Below are 26,900 nucleotides of genomic sequence, written 5' to 3' on the forward strand. Positions count from 1 at the left end.
CAAGCCTCAATGATCACTTGTTATGAAGACAAATCATTGGATAGTTTTCAACATCTTTACCATCTGGGAATAACTTACAACTTGTTTAAATGATTACATTTTGCTTGAATAATCTAAATATTAAATTTTTAAAAATTATTTTTATTTAGTTAAAAGATAACTAATTTTGTTTTTGTGTTCCCCATTCTTAAAAAAAATAATAATATGTTTTTATAATTTTTCCTACAAGAGAAATGAACTTGAAATCAAACCAACACTTTTGTATTAAATCATTAATAGGTTTATAAATTTTTGGGAATAGTTTTTAATTATTTTTAGAAACAAAATTTATTTGAAATTCAAATATGAAAAATAGTTTTTTAAAATCATCCTACACTTATGATAATTATCATAACACTAAAAAAAAAAAAGCATAACCTTGAAAATACCTTAAATATGTTTTAAAAAACAACTTAATTTATTTATTTTTTAAAGTAAAAACTTTATGGGACGTGATTTAAAATTTTAATTAGAAAGGCATTTTCAAAAACGTTTATCAAAGAGGCCCTAGATTCAGAACCCCTAATTTGGTAGCTATGGCTGTGTTCTTAAAATAATATGTTTAAAAACCATTATTAGTTACTATAGTTTTAACTTTATAAACATGAATGTGGTAATAAAGTATCGGAGACAAAGATTACATCTCATTCGATTGTTTTTTGCCTTTGAAAAGCAAAAGGTAGTAATAATTTTAGTAAAAACCAAAATTAAAAGTACAAAATTACTTTAATTTTTATTTTTTGAAAAATTTAAGTTCGTAAAAACTTTTTAGTATTTTAAGTTTTTGTAAACGAAGTTGTTAATTGAAGATTGTAAAAGTTGTTGTATGGTATTTAAAAATTACTATTATTTTTTATTTTAAAAAGCCGAAAACAAGAAATTTAAGCAAATGAGTGTTTGTTTTTTTACTTAATTTTTAAAATAAAATTTAAAATTAAACAGTGTTTAATAGTATTAAATATTAAATTATTTGTTTTTATAATATTTTATTTTTATTAAATATTAAAAATAAAGAAAAATTAATATGTTACATTGTTACTTTTTTTATTATTTTAAAATTAAAATATTTTAGTTTTTTTATTTAACAAAAAAATTATAATAAATCATAAAAAAATAAAAAAAATAATAATAATCTAAAGTCTAAAAATAAATTTATTACTTTAAATAAAAAAGTTAAAAAGATAAACACTAACTGGTGTTTGTTTTTTTGGCTTTTTACTGAAAACCATTTAGTTTTAGAATTTAAGTTGTTTGTTTTTTTACTTTTTCATGACTTATAATAAACTTTTTACTAAATAGAAAAAGTCAAAATATGTGGCTTTTTCTAAATAGAAAAAATAACACAATGATTTTTTTTACTTTTTAATACTTAATAGAAATAAAATACTATAAAAACAAACAACCTAATATTTAATACTATTAAGTATTAAAATTCTATTTAGAATTAAGTAAAAAAACAAACACCACCCGATCGACTCATCATCCTAATTTTTTATTCAAAAGGGAGTATTTTTGTGGAAAAAACACGCACGTACACAAATAAAATAAAAAATAAGGGATACCCAGGTTGTGGTTTGTAGAGAAACCATAACCATTTTGCTGCCTTAAAGGGGGGAGATGTAGGGCATATCCACATCGCCTAAGCTTTTGGGCAAAAGGCCATTTTGGGAGAAGAAATCAATTTGTTGCTATAAATTGACCTAAATATGTTCCATAAAGAGTTTGCAAACACCCAGAACCCCTCCCCAAAAAAAAAGAAGAAAATTCAAACATTCTGATATAAAACAACAACTTGAAACAAACATATCCGCAGTTCTGGGGAAGCAAATTACTTGTGAGGACTCAAATGAGGGTAGAGTCCCAATATGTGCTCTGGCATGAAGTCGTGCCGTGTCAGGATTCCAACAATTGGAGGCCTCTGCAATGAGCAGACGAGTCAGAAATGATAACCATGCACCTCAAATAACTTCATGTGTGTGTATGTAAAAGTATGCAACTTCCAGGGAAAACGAAAGAGATGTTACCCCTTGGCTCTTTGGTACCACACACATGTGCCTAAGGCCCACTTGCCGAAAGAGAATTGCAGCTTTTGCTAACGACATCGTCTCAACCACGGTGTATGGAGATGCATTTGTTATAGGATGGAGATCGACATACATTTCCATCTCTTCCTCTTCAATATTCAAATCCTCCAGTTTCACCCCCTTTCCTGATCCTGCCTTGGCAAAGTCCAATGCTGCATACTTTCTCAAGATCTCCCCTCCACAATGCACCTGATTCCTAGAGAAACTCTTCCCCTTTAGTAGAACAAGCAAATGAGACCTCAACACAAGTCCACACAGTTCTGGTGCATCTGTGAAAGGCGGCTCGTCAATCACAGGGAACCCGTTATGCCCTGTAGTCCTCAAAGCATGCATTATGTTCCCCACCTTTTCAATGCCAGAGAAGGTAACCAATGGACCTGAAACAACATCACGTGCAGCCAAATGCTTCATGTAGGGCTCTGCATGGGCCTCCATGTAAGGCAATCCCTTCAGTTTTACTATCTGGTCATAGACACCTTTGTTGAAGCTATCAGCCACTGTTTTTGAGACAAGGAGAACAAGCATGACAAGGGGCAGCAATAGTAGATCATTGGTAAGCTCTAGCAGGATTACACACAGGGAAACTGTCATTCTCATGGTGCCACCGAGGAAGGATGCAGCTCCAAGGAGGGCAAAGAGTCCCGTATCAAGTTTAGATATAGATGCAAAGAGTCTCCCAACAAGACGACCATAGCAAGCTCCAGCTAGTATAACTGGAATGAAGAGACCGGAGGGGACAGCAATACCATACGTGATAATGCCAAGACAGTAGATGGCAGCAAAGAAGATGAAGAGGCTGGAAATACGAAATTCATGCCTAGTGCTGGTGCTGAATAGGTTGCGAATAGCGTCATCATTAGTATTCAGGAAGAGGGAAGCGAGGTCATTGTAGTAACCTGATTGGCACTGGAAGCGTTTAAAGTTGCCAGATTCTGTGGAGCAGGTCACAGCCAGATCAGCAGGGCAGGCTATACACTTTGAAAACCATGGCAGGCCAAAGGAGCAACAGGTTGTCAAGATGCAGATAGTAACAACAAGTAATATTTTGGAACGGGCACCTTTTCTGCAGCGATAGAACCAGTGGATATAGCAGAATTTAGTATCAGAGAAAAAGAAAAAACAACCCCGGCCAGTATCATTGATTACTGCCATCTCATCTACATTGCTCTGTGACCTGAATAAAAGCACATGCTAAACATGGATCACATCCGTGGTCCCATGTTTTAGTGCTTTATTCAAAAACTAAGTGATAAGAGCATCAAGGATGATCAGTAAACACAAATGCCTATGATGCTGGAAAGTTGAGCTAATTTGATGTTTATAAGTGAGAAATTCAACAATCTGGGATGAAATACAATGACATACTCATTGATGATGCTATAAGTTCGAAGAACCTTGTCCACAAGATAATTGTATAGGCTTCCAAAAATGCCGCCAATGACTCCTAGAAATAGTACTGCTAGTATATCTGGGACACCGTATGTTTCTGTAGCAGCACTGACATCATACATTATCAGACCTCCTTGCCCGAATAGCCCACATTTTCCAGTCCAGCAATATTCTATGAAAGCTCTCAAAACAATAGCAACCACAGCTGTTGTGAAAAATGTCCTCCAAAGAAGAGCACTTCGCCACCTGAAGCATGTCCAAGAAGAAACTAAGCTATTCTAATAACTTAAGTGACCTCTTCTTTGTTTTTCATCTATGGCACAAGAGGTAAACAGTTGATATCATTTCAACTATTGGATGTGAAAATAGATTTGCCTAATACTGCATCCAAAGAAACTAGGATAGTGATGAGAGAAAGAGATGTACCATGAAGCTGCTTCTTCAAGGGCAAAGAGGACACCACCCACTGGAGCACGGAAGGCAGCAGCCACCCCGGCAGCAGCCCCGCAAGTGATCAAGTCTCGTCTGTCCTGATCATTTTTGAAGTATTTTAGCCAACTCCACGTTAAATGATACTTGCGAGAGCCTCCCTGCCCAAGAAGAGAGGCAATGCAAGCACCCGTGTGCACCATTGGCCCTTCCTTACCCACCACAAATCCAGCAGAAACACCAAGAATGGAACCAAAAATCTGACAAACCCAAAACGATAAAGATAACAGAGAACTTAGAGTTTGAGGAACAGGGAGTGTGGAAGGTTCATAACTGACAACAGAAAATGGAACCAGGCAAGAGTTTGAAACCTAGGCAAAATACACAACATAGATCAAGGAAAGCTTATTCACTTCATTTGATGGAAGATGTCCCACAACAACCTGTTGTAAAGTTTCATGGAGAGCCTCCACTGTGGTAGTAGCAAATGGTAATGCAAATTCAATTTGCTTAAGTGGATAGGGTAGTAATAGACAACTACATGATCATGCCTAGATTTTCCTAAAAACCAAAGCCAATAACTTTTCCCATTAAAGTTGACAAAATTTAAGCAAATTTGCAAACCTGTCTGGTCTAGCCAGCTCTGGCTTTGGCAACAGGACCCAATTGACCTGCATCCCAATGAACAATTCTTACATCCAACATTTTCTAGATACTCATAAACAGAATAGATTGGAAAAAATAATCTCACTTAAAGCCTCTCAAATCCAAGTCGTTGCCATCTCTATTTTCAATATCCTTTTGTTTGAGGGGTAAGCATGCAATCTTAGCTTCTTAGGACTTATGATGCAAAAGCAATATTAATGAGAAAATTCTATTGTCTGAAGAAAGATTATGAACACTATGCCTAATTTCTAGAACATGAACATGAATGTATGCATGCACTCAGACACACACATGCATAGACAGACGGGAGGGGCGTACTGGAACTTCTTATATACCTTTACAAAGAGGGTACTTGGAGCCAATATTGAATGAGCATCTATACCATTGAGATATGCTTTCACTTCAGGAATACCAGACCCTGCTGCTGCTGGAGCAATGAAAGCACAAAGGGCTGCTGCAGCAGCTGCCAAACCTATATTGCAGCTAGCATATGCTGCAAAAGCCTTGAAATATCTGCACTGGAACACATTATCATGTCATAATTACTTTGATGTGGTTTATGGAAAATTAATAAGTTCCCATATGCTTTAAATTGGCTTAAGAAATGAAGGTACTTTTGTAACATGACCAATGAACAGATAAGAAATAGACTTATAGTTAGGAATCAGTAAGCGATTTATTTTTATTGATAAGCTGACAGAAACTAGGTGTTGAAGATTATATATCATGAAGAAACTTCATCAAAAACAGGATTCAACTTTCTTTCATGAAAAGACTACTGGGAAGTGAGAAAATATCACACATCCAAGAGCCACGGAATAAAGAAAAAACCAATGAATTTAACTAAGACATCTCATTCAAAAATTACATAAGGACTTATATACTCCAGTGCATTCTAGTCTTCCAACCATGATAAAGCATAAACACCCTCTCATCCATACACAACATCTTGAATCAAAAGCTTTTATAATAAGGTGCAGTAAGGAAATCCTACCCAACATGATCATTGGCTTTCTCAAATTCCCCTTTGAGGACTATTTCTTCTTTCTCAGACAGCTTTTTCTCTTTGAGGATTTCATTAGCAATCAACACAACATTTAAGATTTGCATACCCTTAACAAACGCCCCTCGAGCAGGAGAAAATAGTGTGATACCCTACTTTCATTCCCCACCAAGGATGATCACACATCTGTTAAGCTCCTCCCTCCACCAGATACTAGTCCAGAATGATACCCTACTTCTATTCCTAACCAAGGATGCATGCCCTATTAACACAATTCAAAATTCCTTTTATTGTACCTTTCTACAACCTCTTTATGACTAGCAGGGAATTAGGGTCTGAAACCCAACCTGCTTTCCTTTGTACACAGGCACACTGGACCATGGTCAACTTAATAATCCCTTACCAAATTTGTTTGAAGCTTCTCTAATCTTCAGGCAATTGGAAGAGAGGCAGTGAAGATCAATGAGAAAATGATAGTAGATCAAATAATAAGACAGTGATATTATACCAACAAACACATACATGTCAGAGCACTTTAGTATTGAATAAAATTAAAACCACAGATTAGTATATCAAGCCCTGTTTATATAATTGTGATTGCTTGTAAACTATTAAGAGGGTGGAAACTAGGCTCACTTTTTCTGAGACATGAAATCACTAGTCAGCAGCAGTTTGAAACCAGCAATATTCTCAACTGCAATATTGTTGAAGAAGCCAACAAGTCCAGTACCAAGCCCTATAAGAAGTGCAAGTGCCCACTTGAGTACCACATACTGAAATATCTGAGCCTTCTTCCTTGACCTCCAGTCTTGCTTAAATAGTTCATTTTCAACAATCCTGAAATACCACAATTAAGTGAGAGGAAACTTACTTGATGTTTGCCCAGCCATCTTTAAAATGAAAGAAGGAAATCCCACAATAACCATGAAAAGGTGATAACCAAACACTTTTATTCCTGAAATTTCTAATTGTATAATGAAATTTATATAATTTCACTACTTTTTTTATTGAATGCTTCTTTTAAATGTTTGGATTCTTAAATTTTTTATTGATTGGATTAGATTTTGGATCATATTTTATAAAATCGACATGCAACCTAGGTTAGGTTTCACTTCATTCGGGCACTCGCCTTGTATAGTGCCTTACGCCTAAGTTATAGGAGACTTTTGCACTTTAGGTGCACCTTGTGCCTTTTAAAACTGTGGCATAACCAACAGATATAAGATCCATTAACACAGTAAGGTGTTCCTTCACCTGTTGAGCAACACAAGAAGTACAAGATTTTCATTGAAGTTACATGATCACTGAATACAAGAAGAATGATTATTTTATTTTGTTTCATAGTAAGTTTATTAACTTTCCAAAAGTGAAAATTCACCACTCTTGTTCATTATTATTATTATTTTTTTAAATCACCTAAGTTGATCAATGAACAGTAAAAAATAAAAATGGTGAAGGTAAGATGATGTTAAAAATTTCTTGTTCACTAAGGATACATCCCATACTTATTGACAAAATAAGATCCATTTATATGATTGTATCACAGATCGACAAAGTAATGTATGCAGTGAAGTTTTTACCATATCAAATGAACTAAACTATACATCTTATGAATACTGAAATAAAAACTTTTAGAGGAGCCTTAGAGATTGTCCTCTGTTTTCTTATCTCAACTTATGCAGTATTGCTTCTCTCTTGTTTTCCCTAGAGAGTTCTATCTTCTTCACCTGTTCTTTGAATGAATGATGTTGGTCCCTGAAAGCTCAAGCTTAGTTTCCTTTCTCCTCTCCAAAAAGGATTTCCAGATTAGTTTTCTACTAACCAAATTAATCTGGGTTTCTAAATTTCTTCCAATGTCAAAGCAATTTGCAAATATGGTGGTTCACAAGAAAGTGAATACCTGCAGTTTGCTTTGGACTAGAAGAACCTACAAAGCAATTCACTCTTGACAAATGAATTCTTTGCAGGAGAAAGGGGGATCAGTCAACCACTTTTTTCTCCATTATCCTTTTACCTTTGAATTGAGGTTTCCCTTTGGCTGAGATCCAGTGGATGGCCCCCAAATAATTCCCATACCTGTAGGTTATTTCCTTTCAGGGTTTTGCCGAGGAGTCATGGGAAGAGTTCTTAGGCATCACACACACTAACCATGCAGAGGATTTGGACTGAGAAGAGCAGACATAGAAAGATAGATCATAGAGTGCTATGCCAGAATCTGCTCCTTGACTTCTTATGTCTTGGTGACTTAGGAGTTTGTTGGCCGTCCTATCGGTTTGATCTCCTTGGAATGGGGGGCATTTTGCTCTCCATACCAAGAAGAAGAGGTATTTTGTTCTATGGTAAATGGTGTTGACTGGCTATGTTTTGCATAACTAGAATGGCAAGCAGAATCAGAAAACAAAATGGAAAATGGAAGCAAGAACTGCAGCCCAAAATATGCATGGAAAATGTGATATAGGAAAAATGTTTTGGAATCGGATGTGAAACTTACAAGGAAACTTTAAGAAAAAATTTGCAAAAATGAATAGGTTCAAATTGAAAAGATTATGGGATCAAAAGTTGAAACTTTTAGAGAGATGATTAAAGAAATCTGTGAACAAATTATGCAAAGTGCTCCCCAAAAGTACCTCATATGCTTCCCAAAAGTTTACAAAACATTTCCCAAATGCTCTGTACGTGTTTCAGAAACACATTTCAGGGAAATTTTCATCCAAATTTCCTGCTTGAAATGAATTTCATGGTAGCCAGGACAGGCCATAAAACTAAAAAATTGACACTGAAAGCTTTGGGTGTGAATGTGCAAGGCTAAGAAGAACTTCAAGCAACTGTGAATTAATATTCACAGTTAGGCTAATGAATCGCAGGAAGATTTCTAACACTGGCTTGGTAGTTTGAATTTTCCAATATGAAGCACATTCAGAGTTCTGAAGTGTGTTATCGAACTTCCACTAAATTTTTAGTCCCATTTCCTTCCCAAGTGGAAATTTCAGCAATTACCACAGCATACTATGAAAAAGCCTTATCACATTAGATATCAGTGTTAACAACTGCATTAGACACGTTTGATACCATGAACCTGGAAACTCCACTTAACCTGAGATTCGATGCCACGTCGAACTACCAACTTTCCTAAAAGCTTAAGTTCATAAGATTTAGGCTCATAATGGATATCATGCTCTAGCAGAGCAAATGTGAGAATTTTGAGAACACATTGATACTCTTCTTCCAAAATATTTTATTATCCTTTTCGCTTTTTATTTGCCTAGTGAAATTATTTGTTGTAAAGAAAAGGAAGAAAGCAGGTGTGTGCATATATGCAGAAAGGGTAGATGCTTACTCATAGTCAAGGCTCTCAATGGAGCAGACATTAGCACCAACAATGGCAATCTGGGAGGTAGTGTTCATCCTCTTTGTCAGAAGCGGCTCTTTATACATGATCATGCTTTTCTCCGATATCTCTGACCAGTACCTCTCAATCTCCTTGCCATCCAGGAATCCCTCATTTTCAAGGTCATTCATACCACCAATATGGTTCGAACTCCCTTCTCCATCCATCTTCTAATTGCCTCCAATTCTTCAATAATTCGATAAAATGGTTTCCTTCTGCTAGAGCTTATTGTCCTCATTTAATAAATCCATCTACATAGAGACACAACAACATGTGAAGCATGCTTTTGGAACTTTGTCCATCCATTCAAACCCCAATCAGAAACAGTATAAAAATAACCAATTCACAAGATAATGACAACAAATAAAACAACTACCACAGTTTCTGCTGATAATGCGACCGAACTCATGATCATACAAGAAAAAACGAAAAACACAACTGCTATTCCCTCTGCTGCTGCTGCTGTTATTACCATCACTTCAAAAGGGGCAGCAATCATTTTCCTCTATGCCAATCTTGCAAACCATGAATTCAATTATTTGTTGGTTTTTTTCTAAAGGAACAAATGAAAAAGGATCAGGTACCTTTGTTTGAGGCTACCATTTGTTTGAGGCTATGTTTGTTTCAGCTTGAAATCAATTACAAGTAAAATCAAATCTTGATGGAATTTGGCTATCTCCTCTATTTCAAATTTTCTAGCACCCCTCTTTCATCAAATTTCCTTCTAAGTATTGGGATTTCTTCAATTCCTTTGTCTTCTGCAGTTTTGTAAGTCAACAACCAGTTCCTAATCAGATTCAAAACAAGGTCAAATTTTCCCAAACAGAAGAAATATCTCACTACAAGCACAATGATAGAAGATCAAGTTAGTCCATGATTGAGCGATTACTATGGTATAGTATAGTATAGTATAATAGGTATCCACCTCAGAATTCAGAGAAACAAAAAGAAAAACACTTACTCAATCCGATCTCCTTACAATCATCGTACTGGTCTACAGATTGATAGAAAGCTGCGAAAAGGAAAAAAAAATAAAGAACATAGCTTGAAAAGAATATTTTGAAAATGCATATCCAAGTGTACAGATTATGCTCATAAAAAAAAGAAGTGGAACAGACCCACAAGAAACAATCACGTATCAAAGCACTGATTGGATCTAAAGAAGAACAGGCTAGAAATAGTAGAGAAGACGAGATGACAATAATAGTAAACAAAATTATTGAACAACCTCGGGCATGTCACATGTGGCATTTAACACTGTCAACTTGCCGCCTTTTGATTGCTACTTTGATCTCGCGTACACGTGACGTTAGCAATTTTTTTTCAAATAAAAAATAAAACTCTGTAGCTCGCATGGGTCATGACTCATGACATGGGGGGGTCATACATAGAGTTTGAGTTTGATGGGTGTTTTGGTGTTTAAGGGATAAATGATGACGGTGGAGCAGGATACAGCAGCCTCGATGAGGTGTTATTACGCAGAGGAGGGCAGCAGGCACGATGAGGTGTTAATAATTGAGGAAAGAGAGGAGTGGGAGACAAGAGGGTGTTAGAGATAGTGGCTAGAATCCAGGAGGGTAGGAAATGGGGATCTTTTACTGTGGATCCCCCCCATTATTAGATCAAAATTCAACGTGGAAGGTTTATATAAAGGCAATGGTACTTCCTCTTGTTCCAATCGAGGCGGGTTGGATTCCCATTTCACGGGCCCCAGCGCAGTCACTGAATTAGTCGGCAAGAAATAGAATCTTTTTACTGAGTTTCACATCATTGAATCATTGATGTGTAAAACTTTTCTTTTCGGAGATGATGGTGTCATAATGATACAATACAATGGTCCCCTCTTCCACTCCTTCGACCCTGATGAACCTCCGGTCGTAGTCACCAAGTCAAGTCTCTGCAAAGTAAGAGAAACAATTAACCTTCTAAAGTATATATAAATTCACCTTCATCAAGAAACCCCTTAAATTGTGTCATGACTCATTAGACAATGGTACACTATGGTTATGGTTGGCCCACATAGATTTTAGTAATAAAGGCATTAACACTTATCGTATTTATTGAATGTGAAATATGGGTTATTTTTGGATGTGTATTGACTATTGAAAACATATATTCGAATAAAGTGGTTAACACCATCCTTCAAATCCGAATCTAAAAACGTGTCTTGGAATATTATTAATATATTTTTAGTTAGATTAAATGATACAAGTAATTGAATTGGAGATCCCTTAATCTTTAAGTTTGTTATTTTAGAATTATGAATTATTTATGAAGTTGATAAAAAAAAGACAATTGTAAAATTTTCTTATCCAAATACCACCATGAAAACAAATCATGGTTTTCGTCCTACTTTTTTTATATATATAAAATGAATTGCATCATTATATTCTTTGTAAAAACTAATAAAATGACGATAATTAATGGATTACTTAAATTATATTGATGGAAATTTTGATGATAGCGAATTAAAAAATTCGAGTATTTGACACCTGGTATTGTTTAGTCAATCTTTCCTTTTGAGCACGCAGCCCTCCCAAGAGGGTAAAATGGAAAAATGAGAAAAGGATAGGGCTCACGAGAAGACAGCTGGTTAATGTGTTCAAATACCGCCTTCTGGTATTGCACGGATGTGGTGTCATAATTCACGTCACACAAAATATGTGGTCGTTGAGAAGCCAAGCCAAGCCAAGCCAATCCATCCAAGGTTGATCAGCGAGTAGATCTGGAAAAATAACATCAATCAACACATCCTCAAAAGTCGCTTCAAATAATAATAATAATCATTATCAAAATTTAAATTTATTATTTTAGATAAAGAATGCTTATCTACGTGATACAATGATATGGAGATAATGTCATCATTGAAACTACCACAAATTTTTCAATCCTCATCACTCCATAAAATATCAAATATCTAAATAAATTTTAATTTTATTAGTAATTAAATAACATACATCATTTAAATAATTATGTAGTTATTCGTAAATTAATAATTACATGATTAAACATAAAAATCTAAATCCAAATGTATAAAACATCTCAAAATGAAATAGAAGATAAACTATTACTAAAAAAATATTTAATAAAAATTAGAATTTATTTTATATATATTGGGATTTAAATAAATGTAACTACATAAACATTAAATAAAATTTAAAATAAAAATGAACTAATATTTTATACAATTCATTTAGTATCCATACTTTTCTAATTTTTTATTAAATCTATTTTTTCAAAGCAAATTATCTTGAGATACTTATGACATATTCATATAACTACTTTGACAATTTTTACCATTTTTTTTTAACCTAGTTGTTGTATTAAAAGGAAAAGATTATAGTGAAATATATAACTACTTGGATAATTTTTACCATTTTTTAATCGGACTATTATTAATTTAAGAGGAAAAGACAACAGATAATGATAATTTAAAAGGAAGGAAAACACGACGATAATGAAAAATATAAGAAATTTAGAATTAAATGAAAAGATAAAATATATTAAGAGAAAAAAATAAAGAAAAAAAGCAAGTATATCCATATAATAAAAATAGCATTGATATATATATAGTAATTGTAGTTTAACATACTAATACAATAATCATTCAACGATAGAGACCCTAGAAAAAAACTAAAAACAAAAAATCAATAAAACAAAACAAAAGATGCCAGCCCCTTTTTTTTTTTTTTTAATTATATTTATGAAGGAAATATTCAAACTTATAAACGAAAAATACAAGGGAAGCTTTTCTTGCAAAAAAGACACATCAGTTACTAAGTATTTGAAAAAGGAATATAAATAATGGTCAAATAAGGGAAAAAAGGAATGAGCTAGGTGTGGACCCGCATTTTGGCTCATGCGTTTCCCACTCAATGGCGAAACTCGATTTTTATTTGAAAAATTGATTTTTTATTGATTATTTGAAAATGACTTGGAGTCGCCACTTATTTTTGTTTTATTTTTTAAAAGGTAAACAAAATAAGAAAGAAAAACCCTAAGTGTGACTTCTAATTTTGGAAAAGGTTGGTCTACGAAAAACCGGATCGGGTTCGGGGGTCAGGTTACTTATCAGGAAAGTTTCTAAATTCCTAAAAACGGGTCTCTACTAATAAAATGAAACAATCATGGCATCTAATAAGGAAATCAATGGATACTCAGAGTGATCATGCACACGTGAGAATCTAAACATGCATACAGAAAATGACCAGAGCGGATGTGGATGCGTACCTGGGCAGTGATCCATAAAGCGCTATCAAGAAGTGAGGTTCGTGCACAATTAAGGAATAATTTCGAGCATGTCATAGAGCAGAATAAAATCAATGACGCATGACAATTAAATCAAACAAACAATCAATCAATCATAAGGAAAACGCATATGTTGGGCCCCCACCAAAGCCCAATCTATCTTACATTAAAGATGAGTGACAGTTCAGGAGACTTGGTCGTCAGTATTATATGAGTTTGCCTTTGGATTGTGGGTGGAAATGGATCCGGCGAATCGCGAGTGTCTGACGAGCCAAGCTGTCCGGGGAATCTGAATTGTCGGCTGCGGATGCTCTCCGGGTAAGCGCTATCAGAGGATTCGGACATGTCTGATTGGGGAAGTTGAATCGCCCTCCTCTCCCATCCGGCGTCAGGCGCCGGGTGTGAAATATCCGGAGAAGGTGGAACGTCGACGGACAGAATTCCGGATGTGAGATATCCGGAGAAGGTGGAACTTCGGCCGAACATAATTCCGGATGTGAGATATCCGGAGAAGGTGGAACGTCGGCCGGATAGAATTCCGGATGTGAGATATCTGAAGAAGGTTGAACGTCGGCCGGACAGAATTCTTCCCCTGGTGGAATGAGCTATGCCGCGCGTCGCAAGGGGGACCGTCTGCGTGCAAGGGAGAGAGAGCCACGTGGCTTTTTTTTGGGGAGGATCCCACAGGTAGGTGAAGGTTTAGAGAGAGAAACGGGTTTGGTGGTATGGTTAAATGGGTGTACACATGGGTATGGTAGAACATGGTTATGAGTAGCATGAAGGATGGGTATGGTGAGTGGTTTTAATGGGTATGTGAAGGAGTGAAGGATAACATGCACCCGTGAGACTCCATGTAAGTGAGGGAGTGAGATGGAGAATGAATGAGAGGAAAATGGGTGTGGTGGAGGATGCTTGATTCCTGCAAGCTTGAGTGAGGAAATGGGTATGGCTGGATCGAACTAACAAGCTCTTTCCCTGCTCTCTGCGACTCCGCCTGGGCCTACTCTCAATGCTGCCTACAGCTTCCTGGAATCACCTTCCTTAGCAAGTCCTCCTTTGCCTCCTCCTTGACTTTCTTTTTTCCCCCCCTTTTCTTTCCGGCAGCCGGTGCTATCTTCTTGGGCAAGCCATTACCTCCCTTTTTGCTGTTCATCACCTCAGCATCATGGCCTTCTAACCACCCCCCTTCAGCTGCACGCCTCATGCAGACGACATCCTACTCTCAGTTGGGGGTCCCCTACCCTCTCTCAAAATGTAATCCAAAGCCAAGAAAAAAACCACTCCCCCGGGGTCCTCTCCACCAAAGGGGGTCTACACTAGGTTTTTAATTTTTTTTTTAAGGTTTTTATTATTTTTATGAGAAATATAAAATAAATTGATAATAATTCCTTAGGGAAATGAAAGGAGTGGATGAGTTTTTTTAGATATTTTTTTGAATGTCGATGAGGAATAAAGTAAAAAAGGGAATTGAATGAGAAATGAAGAAAAAATGAATGATATGAACCGAAAAGTTTTAGATGGGGGGATGAATGGGTTTGAGCATTATATAAAGAAAATGAATGAATGAATATAAATGGTTATGCATGAAAAGTGATGAGGAATGAAACAATATGAAAAAGACTTTTTTTTAATGAAAAATATAAAATAAATAGATAATGATTTTTAATATTTATTTTGATAAATAAGTATTCAAATCAATTTAAATTGATATAATAATAAATACTTTGAATTAATATAATGGTGAATGTATGATATATACATGACACATGAACAATTTATTAAATTTTTTTAATGAAAAACTTATATCATCTTTAAATATTAATTTAAAAAAAAAATTGAAATTAACTATTACAATAATAATACATTATTATTATAGGAATTGAATACATATTAAAAAAAAATTCATGTTTGAAATTTGGATTTTTTTTTCATTCAAAACAATTATTTCTTTATTTATTTGATTTTTTTATTGAATAAATTAAGAATTAGAACTTAAAATATGATAAGTTTTTTTTTCAAAGAGAATTATAATCTAAATCAAGTTTTTTTTTTTATTAAGAAATTTCGGAAATAATATTTAACTATCCATGTATTAACATAATTTTAATTAAATTATAATAAATTTTTATAGGTTATCCAGAAATATTATCTAAAAATAATGATGGATGCAACTCTACATAAATGATAGGGTCATTTTAGAAAAAAAAAATAGTTAGGCTTTTATATATAATATAGATTATGTAGAAAAAATGTTATATAAAAAGAGTTTTTTCTTTTAATATTTTTGTATAATAAGTAAATACAAAATAAAAAATAAACTTATAAATAAGTTAGAAACACTATTAAGCATCATTTCTTTTACATACAATACATCTAACCTTTTATATTCAATATAGTTAGATCATAGCTCATCATTTTACTATCATTTTCATAGTAAATGTGTTCACAAATTCTTTATGAGAGTGAGCATTACAAATTTCATGAAATAATAAAACAATTTCAATATATCTATTATCACTTAATTTATTATTTTTTCAACTTTTTCCAATATATTTCTACGTTTTGATTCATTTTTATCTCACTAATAACTTTTCTCAAAATTTTCATTCAATAAACAATATGTCCGTAATTTTTGATATTTTAAACCTTCATCGAATGAACAAAAAAAAAAAAAAAAAAAAGGAAGAAGAAACAAGAAACCAAGATGTTGGACCAAAAACTAATAAGAAAGAGAGACCCTCAAATCCCATTTCAACCATTAAACCAACAAAAGTCGAGCTAATAATTCAGAACAGCACCAAAATTTGAATAAAAAAAAAAAGTCCCACAATCAACAGCTCACTGAAACTCATATATAGCCCCTAAAAACAAAACCTGCAATTTTGTCAAATAATGCCGCCTATCATATAGTTGATATCATCACTCGGGAAGTATTTGCTCGTTGTCTGCATCTCCTTCTTCCTCGATCTTGGGCTTCGATGGTGCTTGCCCTGCTCCAGGAGCCTGCTTTTTCTTGATCCCGCTCACTATGTCATCGATCCTAAGCAGCATGCAAGCAGCTTCAATGGCTGTCTTAAAGGTCTGTGCCTTTACATTGTAAGCATCCCAAATCTGTCCATACATTGGTTCAGGGATTACTAGCCAACTCACAGTTTGTTATTCAATCACAACCATATCACTAACTTTTAAGGGAAATCAAAGAATGAGATCAGAAGTAAGAACGTATCACACATAAATAGGTAAACATCATATTTTCATTCCATAAATATACATTATGGGCCACTTTTGAAACAAATATTCAAAATGACCATTTTTTTATCACATAATTCATCTTTTATTATTATCATTCTTTCAAATTTGCTGCAAGTCATATTTTAAAACTATGGTCTTAGTATAAATTTAGAAACCGCATCTTAAAATTATAACTTTAGTACACATTGGGAAACTGCATTATGAAATTGCAATTTCTGATTTCTATGAAGTTGTATTTTGTAAAGGTGGTTTCAAACCAATTTAAAGAACAAAAAAAACCCAGAATTCCAATAACTATGTAGAACGTATTCACAAGACTATGCAAAATGAACTTGGGGTCTACACACTTGATTTAAAAAATGAAATCTGGAATAATCTAGAAATTCTCAGTATGGTACTGTTGAACTATTATTCATTTAAAAAAAATCCACAAAGAGAGAAAGCAAAAGATGATTAAGCTCTTACCTTGCGCTCTTTCATATCAGTGATTGCACCCGTGTTCCCATCTATGCCCATCCATGCATTTTCACCATTTGCATGCTTTTATTAAAATTTGAGAGCAATGAAGAGAGAGATCAGCGTTCAGGAGGAAATGAAATCATTATTAATATTCAAACAAAAAAGAAAAAGGAATTAGTTATGGGGAGAAGAATAGAATTTTTTTTTTTTTACCTTTCCCTGGAGTGCAGTCATGGTCCGTATCACATTAACCCCACAATTCTGTGCCAATGTCCGTGGTATAGCCTCAAAAGCCACAGCAGCAGCTTCATAAGGCCACTGAATCAACAATGAAAATGGTTATTGAAAGAAATTAGTGGAGCTGCAGCCAAACTCCATTCAACTTTATTTTTTATATTATTGAATCTTTAAATTCCTAGACTGTTACTCAAACATGACTGAACTGATTCGTGTTTAAAATGGTTCACCTTTTCTATCCCTTCAATAGATGAACTCTTCTGCTTCAGGGTAGCAGATACAGTTAACTCTGTTGCACCACCTCCCGGAACTAGTTTAGGATTCTTGATTATGTTTCTAGCTACACACATGGCATCCTGTCATGCAGACATGCTTCAGAAAACATAATTTCATTCTTGATTGAAAATTTGAGTCCTAAATAAAAATAAAAAAGAAAAAAAAATACCTGCAAATTTCTTTCCACTTCATTCAAAAGATCTTTACTGGGACCTCTCAACAGCACAGTACATGCTTTTGGGTCCTTGCAATCAACAATGAAAGCAAAGAACTCATCCCCAATTTTCTTAACCTCAAATAGTCCAGCCCCAGTGCCAACATCAGATTCCTGCAATTCATCAGGTCTGTTCACGATAACAGCACCACATGCCTTTGCAATTCTATTATTGTCTGTCTTTCTCAACCTCCTTATTGCACTGACCCCAGCCTTGCTCAGATAATGACATGCAAGGTCGCTAAGGCCTTTTTCTGTGATCACCAAGTCTGGTTTGAACTTCAATATCTGCATGCAGATACTCTCAATATATTCTTCTTCCATTTTTAATAGGACTCCCCAGTCTTCTTCTTTAACCAATTCAGCATTTGTTTGGTTCTCGCCCTTCTTGTACTCAAGGGGACAATCAAGAAGAATGATTCGTGGGTTGACAATCTTTCTTCTCATTTTTCCAGGGGCAATTACGTCTTTGTTGATCATAACTCCTTTAAGAACCTTCGAATCTTCTAATTGGCCACCAGGGACCTTCTCAACCTTAATGTACTTCTTAATGTCAACTTCTCGTAACCCTTGGCCAAGGTCCACACCAACTGTCATGGTGGCATCTATTGCCAAGTCCTGAAATTTAACCAAAGCGATATCCCAAAGCATAAAGCTTAATTAACCATGTAAAATGAGAATTGCAATGAGGTATTAGAAATTTCTGATGAGTAAGGCTCCAAATCCCCAAATTCTGCTTATTTTTCTTACGTCCTTTCTACTTTTCAAAGCATGAAGAAAAAGGAACAAAAAAAGGGGGGAGAAAGAGAGAGACAGAGAGAGAGAACAAAGAGAAAACAGAGAAGAAAGATTCAGACTGGCATCAATTTGAGTGTATTAAGGAAATGATTTCATGAACTACCCACTTATGACAAAAGGGGAGACAAAGGAGGATAAGGAAAACATGAAACTAATATTGTGGTTTGAATTCAAAGAGAGGGAAAACATTGCACAACTAATATGCAATATTACTTCCATTATCTCCAAACCAGAAATGGTCTTTAAAAAGTGCGAAACTTAGATATTTATTAAATTCAAACATTAAATCTAAGTTAATAAACAAACAAATAGGAAAAAATACAAAAGCAAAATAACAAGCTTTAGTTCCATGGGTAAACTTAGTTTCTATGCTCAAGGTATAGGGGGTACATTCAGAATTTTAGTGGTTGACCATGGGTGGGAGGTCTGTGTTTTAAGGCAATGTTTACAATATAGGATCAAGCTTTTATTCCCTTTGTTGAAGCCTCAAAGATCAAGATCATAGGGAAGTTTCTGTCAAAATTGGAAAATTTAGAATCAAAGAGAACAAATGTCATTGACACATCCATAAAATGTAACTTAATGTTACATATACTTACAGCAATTAGATCCCCAAATTGACTAGTGAACTTTGTGCCTATGCAACTCTTCACCAACCCCAACACCGTTGAACCTGCCACATAGATCCATACATCACTTGCATGCCAGGGAAATCAAACTAACTTTTAAATAATGATTTTGTATGCCTTATTCCATAAAAAAAAAAGAAAAGGATATTTCTTTGTTTCTATATAAGGTTTACCACAAAATGATATCTAATGGAGGAGAAGAAATAAGAGAGCCAGGTTGGGGGGCCATGTCAGGGTATTTGTTTAACGAGACAAATCCCAGGCACAAGGATTGGACACTCCAAAATCTTAGTTCTGAACACCAAGGACTTGCTTAGATTCTAAGATTGGTAAATCCAGAATATGACTGAAAAAATTCTTTAATGTTATGCATGGAAGTAAGGCTCCACAAAGGTCAAATGTTTTTAGACTCCCCATCAGTCAATTTTTTGCTTCTTATACCAAAAAGACAGTCCCACTCTAATGTAAAAAAACCTATGAGTATCAGTCAGGCAATTTTCTCCTGTATCTTTTCCTCTATTAACAAGATGCTTTTCCAAACTCAATTTCAAAAGCTAGATCACTAACCACACCATAAACAGTACACGATTCAATTCATTCCTCACCAAAAAAAAAAAGGGAAAAAAATAGGCTATATAAAATGAATGAAATTGAAAAAATGTAAACAATAAAATCACTGGTTAACAAAAATCAATAATAAAACAAAATATAAGTATTGAATAAATATATTTACATGCAAAAGGTTTCACAAGCAAGATAGATACACTTCCAAAAAAATTTGGGCCTAAACTCCTGAATAGTTGAAACCATGAAGTTATTTTAACAGCCGTATGCATGTGTGCTTATGTTTGTGTGTGTGTGTGTGAAAGAGAGGGAAATTAGCATGTCAAACGTAACACTGAATGTAGAAGAGAGGAAATGTAGTCCAGGAACTCACGGTCCTTCACATCTATGGACATTGCAATTTTGTCAAGCACAGCAATAGCATCCTCCAGAGCTTTATTGTATGCTACACAACAAATAAAGTTTCCATAATCAAAAGAGAAGTTTAATTTAACAACTTAGAGAGTCGTGTCACAATCAATTTCTAGAATACCTCGGCAAATGACCGTGGGATGATAACTCTTATCAATGAAAGCTTCAGCAACATGGAGCATCTCACCAGCTTCAAAAAATATCATTAAAAAAATAATAAATGGAAGAAATAGTACTAATTTATTTATATTTGACTATATGATAATAAAGCTACTCAACTCAAGCAATGGCAAATAAGTGAGTTCCTTACACAATTAAGGAAACACACAACTTGTATTCAAAAACATATTTAAGGGTTGTAAGAGAAGGTAAGCCAACGAATCAGTTACTTTGAATTATCTGTAACAATCACTTGTTCAAAAAATGTCATCAAAATCAATAGCAAGAATAACCATGTAGATGACCATTTTATCCTAAAATGATGTCTACATATATGCTCAGAACATACCAAGAACAATTACAGATGTTGTTCCATCTCCTACTTCCTCATCTTGTGTGCGGCTTAGCTCAATCATTGACTGTCACCACTCAAAAAGAACACATGTTAGAAGAGTAGAAAACATATAGGCAATCACATAACAAGAGCAGTAACCAAACAACCTAAAAGCAAAATAAAAGAGTACAATTAAAAAAAGATGTCATATTAAGAACCAGCGGGGCACAGAAAGAAAGAGATCATACCTTTGCTGCAGGGTGTGCAAGATCTAATTCCCGGAGAATAGCATTTCCATCATTAGTCACTACAATTCCTGCCAGCAACCAGAAAAAGGAGATCTCAATGGTCAGATAAAGATACAGATAATGGCATCCAAAAAAGGTCAGTACAGAAACAGATAATGACAACAGCTGGACAAAAGCACAAAATCTCAGTCAGGAGGAAACTGAACAAATCTATGATGAAAAAGCAATATGGAAAACATTAAGCTTTGCTTTATAGTCACACCTTTCTTATATTATGAAATCATTTACAATGTAAGACATTTTGGAAGCTAGAGCATTTTCTAGCATTTCCAAGTGTTTGTATGTAGGCCCAAAAAGAGTTTGGGAACTGATATTTACATATTTTTCCTCTCTCAATTGTTTGGACACCCACAAACTTAAATAAGAATTTCTTTCTGATGTGAAAATAACAAGGTACTGATTTTGGGAACACAATCATATTAAAGCATGATTTCAAAAAAAATTGAGGGGAAAACACATGGATCTTGGTAAAAGCACAATCAATTTGAATTCCAGCCAAAGAAGCTGGTTGCGAGCTAAAATTCCTGAATGCATAGAGAAGTTTGGAAGTTTTAGAAAGAAAAATGGCTGACTGTTTTATTTTATTTTGATAAAAAACACACTAGATCTTTCTATTCATTAACTAGATAGAGAAGGACGAGACATCCTTACACAACATACCTCACTGTTCTGAATTTTTATAGATTTAGCTAAGATTTTAATGTAAATTTAAAAACAGTAGGAACATTAACTGAACAACTAAAAGAAATTAGTAAATTGTTGCACAATTTGATGTGGCTCTGAAACTTGAACAGATATTAATTTGAGGGGAAAAAATGCAGATATTTGCTAGCTGCCAGTTGGGGAAAAAACAAATTCACATATTTGTTAATTGCTAATTGTAGACAAAGACTGAGAAAAAGAAGTTCAAAGATTGATAAATGCAAGACAAATCAATTGCAAATACAGGTGCATGCCCGTCCTAAGAAAAGAGATAAATAGGTTGTCCCCAAAAAGTAAAAACAGGGCATGATCTGAGCTACTTTCTTTTTTGTCTAATTGCACTGAAATATCTGATAATTTGGATATAGAATATATATCATCTAAGCAAGATGATCACCTCCACCAGCATCAAGTAGCATCTTCAACATGGATCGTGGACCCAAGGTAGTACGTATTATGTCAGCAACAGCCTGTCAAGCATTTGTAAAAATGTGCAACATTAGTTCATTGAGCAGCACAATTGCACATGCCAACCTACATATTCAAACAGAACCTAGTAACTTTATCAGTCTATCCTGTTACTTGTATCATAACAGAGATTGACACTCAGAGGATCACATCACAAACTCCATATAATTTACTAATTCAAACAGAAAATTAATGATAATAGAATTTTCGGGATCCTATCTTGAAAGCACTGATAAATAGTTTTTCTGGGTTCTTCACTGAATGTATTTTGTTGGATGGGAGAACTAAGGTCCGGCAAAAGGTTTGCGAAATTCACAATAACACCACCAAAAATACTACTGTGGAAGTCAATCTTCAAATTTTTATTTTCTAACTAGATTTACTTACTTGGTTCTAGGTTGGTTTATTAACTATATTTACATAGGTTCCCAGTTTACCTTTTTTCTTTTTGTTATTCTTTGTTATTTTTTTGCACAGATTTTCTCCTTGATTTCTCATTGTAATTTAGGAATGTTATAACTGCAAATCTTCCTTCCCTAGGCAGTTCCCATTGTATGTAAGTGAACTACTGCAATTTCGAGAAGATATAAAAAGGATATAAATGTTTTCCTTCTCCAACTAAGAAGTTTTTTGTTACTATAGATCTCACTTTCTTTGAGGCACAAACCTATTTCACCCAAACTTCTCTTTAGGGGGAGAGCAAGAGTGTGAAAGATCAATTTTGGGATGGCGAGGTGTTACAAAGACTTGTTACTGATCCTGCACCTACATTACAACCATCTTCCACCTTATCAATAGCTGAAATTAACCACCAAAAAACTTTTCAACTAATGATCAGCAGGGTGTTGGGGAAAAGGAAACTGAAAATGAAAAGCCCCGTGAGCTACAAGTATATTCTTGAAGGGATAAATCTAATAAAAATTATCAATCACTTGGCTCGAATGTATGCCTCTGGAGAACACAGGTAACACTGAACCTTGTCCTACTCCATCTGTTATTTCTTCTGAATCTTGCTTTATTGATCCCATTATTTTGGTCTTGGATCTTGATTTACCTATTGCTCTTAGGAAAGGTGTTAGATCTTGTACACAACACCCTTTAAGAAACTTCATTTCTTATCATAGACTAAACCCCTTTTTTAAAACTTCTACTACTAATCTTTCAATTGTATCTATTCCCAAAACCATATAGGAAGCTCTTGTTGTTCAAAAGTGGAGAGAAGATATTTAGGAGGCGATGAGAGCCCTGGATAAAAATGATACTTGGGAGATAGTGACTACTCCTTATGGAAAGAGAATTGTTGGATGTAAATGAGTGTTTACTGTGAAATACATGATAGATAGACCAATTGAAAGATACAAGGCAAGACTTGTGTCAAAAGGTTTCACACAAAATTATGGAATTAACCATTAGGAGACTTTTGCCCTAGTTGCTAAGATGAATTCAATCAAGGTACTGTTATCTCTTGCAGCAAATCTAGAATGGTCACTACTTAAGTTGGATATAAAAAATGTATTTCTACCTGGTGAATCAGAAGAAGTGCATATGCCTCTCCCCCTCCACTCCCCCCCCCCCCCCCCCTTCCAAAACCTGGTTTTGAAGAGATGTATGGAAATGGAAAGGTTTGCAAACTTAAAAGCAATCACCTAGAGCCTAGTTTGAAAGATTCACACGATCTCTTGTCAAATATGGGTACTGTACTGTTAAAGTCAAGGCGACCACACCATGTTTTTTAAACACTCTAAGAATGGAAAGATATCTATTCTTCTAGTGTATGTAGGTGATACCATCTTGACCAGCAACAATATGCATGAGATGGAAATTTTGAAGCAACTTATGGCTAAAGAGTTTGAGGCTAAGAATCTTGGGGCATGAAGGTATTATTTGGGAATCAAGGTTGCAAGGTCACAAAGAGGGATATTTATATCACAAAGGAAGCACGTGATAGGCCTTGTAAAGGACATTGGCATGATGGGAGGCAAACCAAGTGATACTCCGATTGAGCCAAACCATAGGCTAGGAACTTGTGTTGAAAGCCAATCAGTAAACAAAGATTGGTTGGAAAGCTAATTCATTTATCTCATACCAGGCCTAACATAGCTTTTGTGCTCAAAGTAATTAGCCAATTTAAGCACTCACCAAATGAGGCTCATATGGAGACAGTTTTTAAGATTTTGAGATACTTGTAGGGTGCACTTGGGAAAGAACTTCTACTTTTCAAGAATGATCACCCACGTAGAGGCTTACACAAATGCAGACTAAGCCAGATCCATTGATGACAAGAGGTTGTATTGCACTCTAGTAAGAAGTAATCTAGTGACTTGGAGAAGCAAAAAGTATGCCATTGGAGATAGGTCTAGTGCTGAAGCTGAATTCAGAGCAGTAACACAATGAATTAATTTGCTATGGCTGAGAATTCTTCTAATAGAATTAAGGATGGAAAAAACAAATTTTATGAGGCTATACTATGACAAGGTGACTATTGATATTGCTTATAACCCAATTCAACATGATAAAATCAAACATGTAGAAATTGATAAAAACTTCATCAAGGAAAAATTAGAGAGTGGTTTAATTTGTATTCTATTTGTGATAACACAAGCAATTAGCGGATATTCACAAAAGACTTATCAAAACAAGCATTTCACTCTCTAGTAAGCAAGGGTATGATATTATCTTTGAATCAACTTAAGGGAGAGTGTGACAAGTCAACCTTCCAAATTTTATTTTCTTACTAGATTTACTTCCTTGATTCTAGGCTGATTGATTGACCATATTTAGATAGGTTCCTAGTTTACTTTTTTTTTTATGCTATCTCAACTGATTGTAATTTAAGAAAGTTATAATTGTAAATCTTCCTTCCCTAGGTGGTTCCCATTGTAACCTATTGTACAATTTTGAGAAGATATACAAATACATTCAGAATTTGCACAACAACTAGTACTACTACTAATAATATTAGGAAACTGATATTCAATGACCTTATATACAAAATAAAAATGCATATTGACCTTAGTAAAAATTTAAATTTACTTTATTGTTTTGTAACCAATTTCCATTGTTTCAAATTGACATGTTTGCTGCACTAATAATTAGATAAGAACATGAAAAAAAAATGTTTACGAAATTCACTACAACAAACCATTAGATGAATTTTCTTAATAATCACTACGGTCAAGTGTATGATAGATGCGATGGAAGTGCACCATAGACTTAGGCAGATATAGAATGCACTTCCAAGTTGGCCCACCTACTTGGTAGGGCATTATTCATTCTAGCCGATTTGGCATATCTTTTGGCTATCCCTTTTCCTCTTTTAGTTTTATGGCATGGTAATGCTTTCCCACTCCCCTTGTTATTTTCTAGAATATTTGTTTATTTAAAAAGTTAAAGAATGATGAACCTATTGGACACATTGTCAACGAAACCATTCAAATAAAGATCCCAATAAGAAGAATTAAACCATACCAAATACCAATATCCCTACAACCATAAAGATAAAAGGTGTGATGAATAGCTTGTTACATTGTAAATCCCACCACAAACCCCTCAGAATGGATTTATGACAGATAAATTTGGAACAAAATGGAACAAATGTTTTGAGGTCAGACAAAGATGCATGGAACCGGCAATCATTTAAACAAGTTTCTTCATTCTAAAGACAAGTGAATTTGACTCTAGAATCCCTACTTTCACTGCAAAAATGCTTTGAAACTGCTGTTATTGATAGGGTTGGGTCACCCACTCAATACCATGCAAGAACAACCAAAACAGAAGCACAAAGCATGACAACGAGGGAATGCTAAGCACCGTGATGAAAACACACAATGCTTGCTTTTCAAAATGTATTATCTCAAATCTCAAAAAAAAATATATAAATAAAAGAGTAATGGAAAAGGAAAAAAAAAAAAATCAAATCTAAGCTATGATTAAACCACAAAACGAACTTCAATCTCACCTTTGAGGCTTGGATATTAGCATGCTGCACCTTACTTCCAGACTCGCGTTTCAGAGAATCTTCTGCTCATTTTATTTCACAAAAAATCCGCTAATAATCAGTTGAATAAATCACGATGAAAGATGAAAAAATGACATAAAATGGTGCATTTCACCGATATATTCGAAATAAATAAAAAATAAAAGCTAATCAAGCCAAGCTCAAGGAACATCCTAGAAATCTCTGATATATGATACGAATGTAAGAAAAAGAAGGCATCATTTCGTATATTAGCAAAACCCCCAGAACGTTTGGTTACAGAGAAAACTGAGGGAGAAATAAAAAGAAGCCCAGGCTGAGGCAAGAAAATGAAGAACGAATCGAACAAGAAACTTACTGAGAACGAGTACTGGTGCCTGCATGATTTTGGATTTTGGTTTCAAGATCCTCAAACCCTAAGATTGATTAATAAATAAATAATAAAACAAAACAGTAAATACAATTGAAATTGAAAAACTAGAAAGGTCTCCTTCTTCTTCACTCCCAAAGCCAAAAAACCCTCCAAGGGTTTTTCTGTAAAAGGGGCTGGGCTATTGTCCTTTTCATTTTCATTTAAGGTTAATATAGGTTTTTGTCCCTTTTTTTTTCTTTTTAAAAAAAGGATTTATGACAAATTTATCTAATTATAAATCATGAATCATCAAATCTATTGATGCTTTTAATTAATGGTAAGATTCAAATAAATAAATTAGTTACCTGGAAAATTATATGGTGCCTAAGAAGGAACCATATTTTTAAATATGATATTTGAAATTGAATTTTAACATGTAATTTTTAAACTTCTTTTATGGTTAAAAAAAAAAAAGGAATTACGAGTCCATTCCTTAATTGTTATCTAACTTATAA

General features: G+C 34.4%; 2 protein-coding genes across 10 annotated transcripts; both read right to left on the reverse strand.

Moving 5' to 3' along the window:
• Nucleotides 1–1,511: 1,511 nt before the first annotated feature.
• LOC100259734 (chloride channel ClC3) lies at nt 1,512–10,582 on the reverse strand. 9 transcript variants are annotated; one of them, XM_010654722.3, is made up of 11 exons: nt 10,227–10,507; nt 9,960–10,010; nt 9,583–9,756; nt 9,375–9,513; nt 8,948–9,249; nt 6,247–6,447; nt 4,943–5,120; nt 3,939–4,201; nt 3,489–3,758; nt 2,064–3,186; nt 1,702–1,957 (listed from the first exon to the last, which is right to left on the reverse strand). In XM_010654722.3, the coding sequence occupies exons 5-11, from the start codon at nt 9,163–9,165 to the stop codon at nt 1,868–1,870; spliced, it is 2,343 nt and encodes a 780-aa protein (XP_010653024.1). In that variant the 5' UTR covers nt 9,166–9,249; nt 9,375–9,513; nt 9,583–9,756; nt 9,960–10,010; nt 10,227–10,507; the 3' UTR covers nt 1,702–1,867. The 9 variants fall into 9 exon arrangements, with proteins under 9 accessions (NP_001268085.1, XP_010653024.1, XP_010653021.1 ...); XM_010654719.2 differs by having other exon boundaries at nt 9,583–9,785; nt 10,117–10,233; XM_010654720.3 differs by lacking the exon at nt 10,227–10,507 and adding an exon at nt 10,117–10,192.
• A 5,384-nt stretch (nt 10,583–15,966) lies between these two features.
• LOC100264926 (T-complex protein 1 subunit gamma) lies at nt 15,967–26,598 on the reverse strand. The gene is made up of 13 exons (XM_002268763.5): nt 26,392–26,598; nt 26,016–26,077; nt 21,987–22,059; nt 20,828–20,895; nt 20,595–20,664; nt 20,208–20,276; nt 20,049–20,120; nt 19,082–19,155; nt 17,640–18,302; nt 17,425–17,550; nt 17,171–17,275; nt 16,964–17,038; nt 15,967–16,357 (listed from the first exon to the last, which is right to left on the reverse strand). The coding sequence occupies exons 1-13, from the start codon at nt 26,414–26,416 to the stop codon at nt 16,166–16,168; spliced, it is 1,674 nt and encodes a 557-aa protein (XP_002268799.1). The 5' UTR covers nt 26,417–26,598; the 3' UTR covers nt 15,967–16,165.
• Nucleotides 26,599–26,900: the final 302 nt, after the last annotated feature.

This window comes from Vitis vinifera, chromosome 7 (assembly GCF_030704535.1).
Source record: "Vitis vinifera cultivar Pinot Noir 40024 chromosome 7, ASM3070453v1".
NCBI classification, from domain to species: domain Eukaryota; kingdom Viridiplantae; phylum Streptophyta; class Magnoliopsida; order Vitales; family Vitaceae; genus Vitis; species Vitis vinifera.